Source organism: Lupinus angustifolius, chromosome LG10 (genome assembly GCF_001865875.1).
Source record: "Lupinus angustifolius cultivar Tanjil chromosome LG10, LupAngTanjil_v1.0, whole genome shotgun sequence".
NCBI lineage: Eukaryota > Viridiplantae > Streptophyta > Magnoliopsida > Fabales > Fabaceae > Lupinus > Lupinus angustifolius.
In genome coordinates this window covers 12,601,119-12,609,426 of record NC_032018.1, presented here as the reverse complement: position 1 = coordinate 12,609,426, position 8,308 = coordinate 12,601,119, and the positions used below count along the sequence as shown (strand labels likewise).

At 33.3% G+C, this 8,308-nt stretch overlaps 1 protein-coding gene across 1 annotated transcript; it reads left to right on the top strand.

The window, feature by feature from the left end:
- LOC109358459 (microtubule-associated protein 70-1-like) lies at window positions 1,825-8,047 on the top strand. Its single transcript, XM_019602691.1, has 11 exons — window positions 1,825-2,225; window positions 3,123-3,208; window positions 4,244-4,309; window positions 4,409-4,579; window positions 4,759-4,929; window positions 5,042-5,197; window positions 5,307-5,453; window positions 6,024-6,095; window positions 6,177-6,719; window positions 6,802-6,989; window positions 7,760-8,047. Exons 1-11 carry the CDS (start codon window positions 2,048-2,050, stop codon window positions 7,776-7,778), a joined length of 1,797 nt encoding a protein of 598 aa, XP_019458236.1. The 5' UTR covers window positions 1,825-2,047; the 3' UTR covers window positions 7,779-8,047.

The window sequence follows — 8,308 nt, the reverse complement described above, 5'->3', positions numbered from 1 at the left end:
GGTTAAAAGAATTTGTAAGTTGCTTGCTCGAAGATGAATGATCCATCGTACAAAAAGAAACTAACTATTTAGCTGACTTTATGACAAAGATTGGCGCTCAATGGGTGTTGTATTGGAATTTTGCTTCTACTGTGTAAATGTAATCATTGATGTGAACTTTTTGTTTAGCTTTATTTTTTATTCATTTATGGTGTACTAAAAAAATGAAATAGTACATATAAATCATGATATAATAATAATATAAAAAAACTTTATATCATCAATGATATTTATTAGACTCAAAACTAAATATATCATGATTAATATATTAAATACAATATTTTCTAATAAAAATTTAGCAGTCACTTTTTATCAGTGTTATGAGAACCAGATCGGACCGGGCGGTACGACCTTCTGATCGCTGACCGGATTTGAAAACGGTTTTGGTTTGGATTCTTAACCGAATGAGGATTGAATCGCTTTGAATTGGGGAAATTCTGGTCCAACCGTCTTAAATCCGGTTCAACTGTATTAACCCAAGAAGTAAACCGAACAGTTCAATTAAAAATTTAAAAAATCAGAACACCACTCAAATATTTTGTTTTACTCTGGTCCAAAAAAATTTGAAAATATATTACTTCAGTATAATTATACATAATTATTAATTATATAAAACTTTACATTCACATATAATTATAATTATAATTATAATTATATAGTTCTTGTTAAAAATTATTAATTATGTATAAAATCATTCAGTCAGACCAAACAATTTAATCATTTAAACCGGTTAAATCTTATATGAGATAACTTCGGATTCGACTTCCTGCTCGAACTTCACAACATTATTTTTTATTGCATTTTTGAAACAAAATCACATAGAGAGATAAGTACAAATATACTTAATAAGATCATATTTGAGAAGGCATGGTGTTAGAACTTTGGTCAGAGAATTTAAAAATGAAAAAAAATGGGTATAAATTATAATTTATATTATGTCATGCCAAATTTTTAATTGATTTGAAAATTATGAACAAAGGTTGAAATCCATGAATTATCTACATCATTAAGGGGTAAGAATCATCTTAAGAGAACAATGTTGCGTTTCCTTTTAATTTTATTTTAAAGATAAAAATATCTTATTAATATAAATAAAAGAATACAAATGTCATCACATATGATTTAGAAGTCTGATTTATTAAGATAAAACTTTTGTACTATTAATACTGTTATTATAACATGGGATATGATAACAAATGAAATTAGCCGGTTTCTATTTCAACTAGAAAAATTATCCAGATATAGATTAAGAAGAATAAACATTGTGAAAAGTGCACTTGATCATGAAAAATGAAAATGGAAAATTTGTTCATACTATTTTACTATGGGTCAAATTGATCTTTATTAAGAATTCAATTATGCGAAGAATTCAATTGAGACTTCTATTTTTTAATCGAAACTAAATGCATTTTCGTATTTTTTTTAAAGAATAAACTGAGTCTTTTTTCCAGTTGAAAAGGTAAAGTTTAATGAAAAATAAATATATCATTTTTTAAGTATGTTTAGGGTTTGAGCCATGATTAAAAATAGTGTAATATGACTGACAGTGTAAAAATTTATACACAATCGATGCATCATCTACCTTTCATTTGTATTATTTTGTTGAAGAATTAACGATAATAAAAAATGAATAATAAATAATGCAATGATAATATACAAAACTCATACACTGTAAACACTTACTACTATAAAAATAAAAATAAAAAACACTTCCTGCGCTGTTTGCTGAGTGAGATATGAAGAGTTGACACTTGACAATCACAATTCACAAAATCCATAATCAATCACACCACATAATCTGGTAACATAATCTTCTATATTGCCTCATCATCACTACCAAAATCTATTCCATAATAATTGATTAATTTCAAAAGTTGTTAAGCTCAAACTCACTTTCTTCCTCTCCCAAACACCACACACACACACAAGGACACAGTAGTAATATTAATAGTAATAAGAAGAGAGAGTGTTTATCATTTTGAATTTGTGATTAGGTTTCTTTCTTCTCATGGAAAATACACACATTGCTAATAATGCCTTCAAACCTCGCCACAAGAAGTCTTCCTCCTCCGCCACCTCCGCCGCCGTACTCCGTCCTCCTCCCGACGTCGACGACCTCCTCACTCTATTACACGGCTCCGATCCACTTCGCGTCGAACTCTCACGCCTCGAGAATGACCTACGAGGTTCTCCCTTCTTCTTCTTCTTCTTCTTCTTCTTCTTCTTCTTCTTCTTCTCCTTCTTCTTCTTCTTCTTCTTCTTCTTCTTCTTCTTCTTCTTCTTCTTCTTCTTCTTCTTCTTCTTCTTCTTCTTCTTCTTCTTCTTCTTCTTCTTCTTCTTCTTCTTCTTCTTCTTCTTCTTCTTCTTCTTCTTCTTCTTCTTCTTCTTCTTCTTCTTCTTCTTCTTCTTCTTCTTCTTCTTCTTCTTCTTCTTCTTCTTCTTCTTCTTCTTCTTCTTCTTCTTCTTCTTCTTCTTCTTCTTCTTCTTCTTCTTCTTCTTCTTCTTCTTCTTCTTCTTCTTCTTCTTCTTCTTCTTCTTCTTCTTCTTCTTCTTCTTCTTCTTCTTCTTCTTCTTCTTCTTCTTCTTCTTCTTCTTCTTCTTCTTCTTCTTCTTCTTCTTCTTCTTCTTCTTCTTCTTCTTCTTCTTCTTCTTCTTCTTCTTCTTCTTCTTCTTCTTCTTCTTCTTCTTCTTCTTCTTCTTCTTCTTCTTCTTCTTCTTCTTCTTCTTCTTCTTCTTCTTCTTCTTCTTCTTCTTCTTCTTCTTCTTCTTCTTCTTCTTCTTCTTCTTCTTCTTTTTTTATTTTCCAAAATTTAAATTCATTTCTAAATTTGTTTTATTTTAGTTATAAGCTGTTTGATTAAAAAACTCAAAATTTTCAATTTATAAAATTAGTAAGTTTTCGTATTTTTCCAACTATCAGGATATTTTTGTAATGAAAATTGACTAACTTTATTGTTGTTATGGTAATGTGAGTTTTTTTTACTCAAGTTTGAATTAATGTTTATGGAGAAACAGATACATTATAGTTTTTTCCCTTTCAATTAAAAGTTTAAATTGATTTGTTTATTGTGTTCATTTTGCAGAGAAAGATAGAGGGTTGGGGGAAGCTCTTGCTGAAATTAAGTCTTTGAGGAATTCAGAGCGTCTTAAAGAAAAAGGGGTTGAAGAGGTACCTCTAATTTTCTTTTCTTGTCTGAAATTCTGTAAATGGAGTATGGTGCGAATTCGCTTTGTAATTTTTGAGAGAAAATTGAATTTCACGTCAACTTGCAAGATCAATAGAGAAAATCTTTATCATAGGAATTTTTTTCCTGAACAGGAAAGCAATTTCCTGTGATGAAAGTGGAGTTGTCATTGCTGATAACTGTCAAATATGCTTGATTGAAGACTTGTTCATATGTTGAATATTTTTTTATAAAAAAGAAAGCTATTGAATATTGCCAAGCTGTCTCCCGGACGAAAAACTGTAAATGCCTGTACAATAATAGATACATTAAGAATAAATAATTTAACGTGTTTTGTAATTCTTCCATTTCAGATTTTAGTGTATACTGAAATAGTGAATTTCTCCATAGACCATCAGATTAGGCATTGTGTGTGCTTCTGCTATTCTTGATTATGAGAAGACTCAAATGGTCTTTAGAGAATAATAGGTCCTTTAACTTTTGCTGATTTGTTTAATTGTTTGCTATCATTCAGAAAAATAAATGTCTATTTTTCTAGTAATATCTGCAAGCTATTACTTTATAAAAGCATAAAGAAAATTCCAAGCACCGGAGCTTGAAATTTATAGGAATATTCAAAAACAGAGATAATTACTGAGGGAACTGTATTACTAGTTGTATGACAAATTGACAATTCTATTAAGTTAATGGCTTCATGATTGGTGATGCTTATGCGTCGAATGTTTTCTTACAAGGCTCAACATGTTGGTCTATGTTTCATTTTTTTACAGCTGTATTTTTCATCACAAGGGATCTAATTATTATGTGGGTGGTATAATATTTCATTGAAGCGGTCAACTACTACATTCTGTTTTCTTTATCATCATTGACAAAGCAAAAAAATGCACTACTTTAAACATTCACTTTACAGTATTCTCATCTTTCTAAAACTTTAGTAATTCTTTGACTTGAAGTATAAATGTGGCAGAACTTTTGCTACTTGAACTCTGGTTGTGACACTGTGTGTCTAATCATTTCAGCTAACAGATGAGCTAAACAAGGTTGACGAAAAGCTAAAAGCAACTGAAGCTCTTCTGGAAAGTAAGGTAGTACTAGTAGTTACAATAGTTTTTCCTTGCTGGGGTTATTTCACTTCTCAATAACCAATATTTCATGGTCACTTAATGCTGCATTATGTTTGGCAGAATCTTGAAATAAAAAAAATCAATGACGAGAGAAAGTCAGCATTGGCTGCACAGTTTGCTGCAGAAGCCACACTTAGAAGGGTCCATGCTGCTCAGAAAGATGATGAAATGCCTCCTATTGAAGCCATTATCGCGCCCCTGGAGGCAGAGCTCAAACTTGCTAGGACGGAGGTACATTTTGGTGGTTATGTATTCATTGAAAATTTGTAAATATGTATTGAATTGGCTTTTGGTTGGGACTTGATGGTAGTTCATGCAGTTATTCCCTATCTTATGGATGTCCTTTTCCATTATCAGAATCAAGACCAAAGGGGTACATTTTAGTTATCCTTGCTGCTATATTTTTCTAGGTGGTAAAGTTGCAGGATGACAATAGAGCACTAGATCGGCTAACCAAATCAAAGGAAGCTGCACTACTTGAGGCTGAGAGAACTGTTCAGATTGCTCTGGCAAAAGCATCTTTGGTTGATGATCTGCAAAACAAAAACCAAGAGCTAATGAAACAGATTGAAATATGCCAGGTTTGTCAGGAAGAGAGAAATATGATTGCCAGTAAGACATGTAGTTTTTATAACCAATGAGTGGAATTCAAAGTTTAATGAAGTATTTCATGCTCTATTGCTCTTATGCTAGGAGGAGAACAGAATCCTTGACAAAATGCATCGGCAAAAGGTTGCTGAAGTTGAAAAGCTAACCCAAACTGTTCGTGAGCTGGAAGAAGCTGTCTTGGCGGGTGGGGCTGCTGCTAATGCTGTCCGTGATTACCAGAGAAAAGTGCAAGAGATGAATGTAGTTATTACTATTCTTTAGAGTCTCTTTCTCTAAACTTGTTTATTGTTCTGAGTCTGTTCCAGATGCTTCAATTGCTTATGAGTTGTAACTTTTAAACTTGACATAGGAGGAAAGGAAAGTTTTGGAGCGAGAAGTAGCTCGTGCTAAAGTTTCTGCAAACAGGGTTGCCACTGTAGTTGCGAATGAGTGGAAAGACGGTAATGACAAAGTGATGCCTGTAAAGCAATGGCTAGAAGAACGGAAATTTTTTCAGGCATGTAAACATCTAAGAAATTGCTCTTGCTTTGTCTTCCACAAGTTATTTTGATGTTTATCGTCAGATATTTGCAAAATGTTCCCGTTGACTGATGATTGAAAAGAAGTGTCTGTGCAAGAAATATATCCGTTTTATTACTCTAGTGTACTGAACCAGTCTTCTTGGCTATCATTGTGGTTTGATTTATGCCTAGGTCATAGAATTGTTGACTGGTATAGAGGGTTAAATATAAGAAAGAAATATATTAGTGATGATCTTAGTACATATGGCAATTTGGATCTCTCATGTTGCCTCCTCTTGCCTCACCTCCATTGAAGCTGGTCTTTCTAAGTGGGTGTCGATGCCAATAAACATTGTACCTACCTGTGACCTGCCTTGGACAGTTGGACTTGCCCTCATTATACTTATAGTTTTTTTTAACTATTCTATCTTGGTTATTCTTCTGTATGCTATAATCTGTTTCTGTTGACATGATATGTGCTGAGAAATGTTGTTGATATTGTTTGTGAGAATGGAGTTGAGGTCTATTGAAACTTGATTTACTTTTCCAATTCAATTACTTTGTAGGGTGAAATGCAACAACTGCGTGATAAATTGACGGTAGCTGAGCGCACTGCAAGGGCAGAAGGACAAATGAAGGTATACAATATGCTTTACTTCGCTCCTAACTCTTGATTCCTCTTCATGAGCCCCTTCTCTAAAATAAAATATATTTCACAGGAAAAATATCAATTGCGCTTTAAAGTTTTGGAAGAAAGGATTAAGGCATCTAATGGTAATTCCAAAATGCTTGCATCAGAAGGAAAAAACATTGCTAGTCGGCATTCACGGCGCCAGTCTTTTGGTGGAGCTGAGAGTCTCTCTGTATCCTCCTCCAATGGATTTCTATCAAGGAAAAACTCAAGTTCAAAGTCAGGGTCTCCAAGATCAAATAGCGCTAGTTTGTTACTAAAGCATACCAAACATCCATCTAGATCATTTGATGGTGGGAGTAGATCATCGGAAGGAGTAAGGCCAACTTCTGATGCTAATGTTAATGTGCTAAATAACATGGCAACCAACACTGATGATCAGATCATCACTACTGAGACAATTACTGCGCATGAGAGTGCAAATGGTACTCCAATCGAAAAATCTAAATCAGAACATGAAGATCATGTTTCAGGAATGCTCTATGACATGTTGCAAAAAGAGGTTATTTCTTTGAGGAAAGCTTGTCGTGAAAAAGATCAGGCACTTAAAGACAAGGGTGATGCAATAGAGGTATGATATCTACTTTGTTAAATAAGATTATAGATTTCATTTTCCCCCTCTGCTAAGTCAATTTGTTGTTTATTGTTGGAAGATGTTGGCAAAGAAGGTTGATACATTGAGCAAAGCTATGGAAGTTGAGGCCAAAAAAATGCGCAGGGAAGTAGCATCCATGGAAAAGGAGGTTGCTGCTATGCGGGTCAACAAGGAACATGATCATAGGGCACGTCGAACTAGTGCTCCTAGGGGGGCTGTAAATAGTTCCCAGTCAATTTCTTCCCGGTAAGTTTTCTATATATTTTTCTTTATTATAATAGTGTTTTGTTATTCTTCATGGTTATCCCAAGAATCCTGGTTTTAAGTTTACAAAGAAAAAAATACTTGAACATGGTTATAACTGTCTAGATCTAGGATTTGTCTCCTCTAAAGTTTAGTGTGTACATAAAGTACCAATAATGAAAAATTCAACCGTTCAAATTCTGTAAAAATACAAGCAACTTGATAGAAAACTATGGCTTCGTGAAAACTGAGTTTCTCATCAGTGGTAACTCAAATTTAAGTGTACCATGCACTTTTAAGGTGGTATTCCCAATTTACGATGTCAATATGACCTTCAAACTTGAAAAATGAAAATTTGACGAAACATTTTATCAGTCTCAGTGTTCGTGCTGCCTTCTTTGCTTTGCATTGCATTTGGCAAGCACTAGAAGTCTGAACTTCTACCTATCATGCACTTCTTCCTATTGCTTATGTTATGAGTCTCCTGCCTAACATGGTTGTGGATGTATAACCATATATTAGGATAACTGAAACAGATTGAGACTGAAAATGGAGGGTAGTTTTATCCTAATATTTTGTTTGTGACAAGAATTTCCAGTACGTTTAAGACTTAGTTTTACTTTAGCAAAATTGAGTATTGTAAAGTACAGGATTGAGGGTGTTGTCTTTTGTCATAATGTGCCATTTGTATGTTTTCGACATCACCTTTCTACTAATATTGCTTTGTTTTTACGAGTTAACTCATTCATGATGCTTCTTACTGCATGTTTCAGGAGTGCGCGAAACTTTTAGGCAAATTCATTTGGCTGTGCATGTGCTCGTGTAAGGCCTGATAAGAAAGCATCTATTTGAATTCTTCCCCCACTGTGCTGAATATAGTTATTGATTATTCTTCTAATTAAGCTGTTTAGGTATATCGGCCAGGGGAAATGTGTAAACAAGGGAGCTTCTGTTTTGCTGGGAAACCATTTATTGTATGTTTCTTTGTATACTATGTTTAGAAAGAAAATTTATAATTTTATTGTTTTCGCATGATTTATAGAAAAAAGTATTTGATTTCTAAGTATGGCTTCCTCAGAATTAATTCACTATGCTTTAAGTGTTAACCTTTGGATTGCACCTAATCTGGGTTGATTCATGTCTAAAATGGATTGAAGTTTTCTTTGCTTCACCAAATTCTCAATTAGAAAATGGATATTGACAGTGACATATGATAACAAATTATACCCATTTTTATGACTTTATTAAACTTCCAAAGCAAAGATGTTGGAGGTCGATCAATTGTTATTAAAAAAAACAGAACTTTGTGCAAAAATTCATTT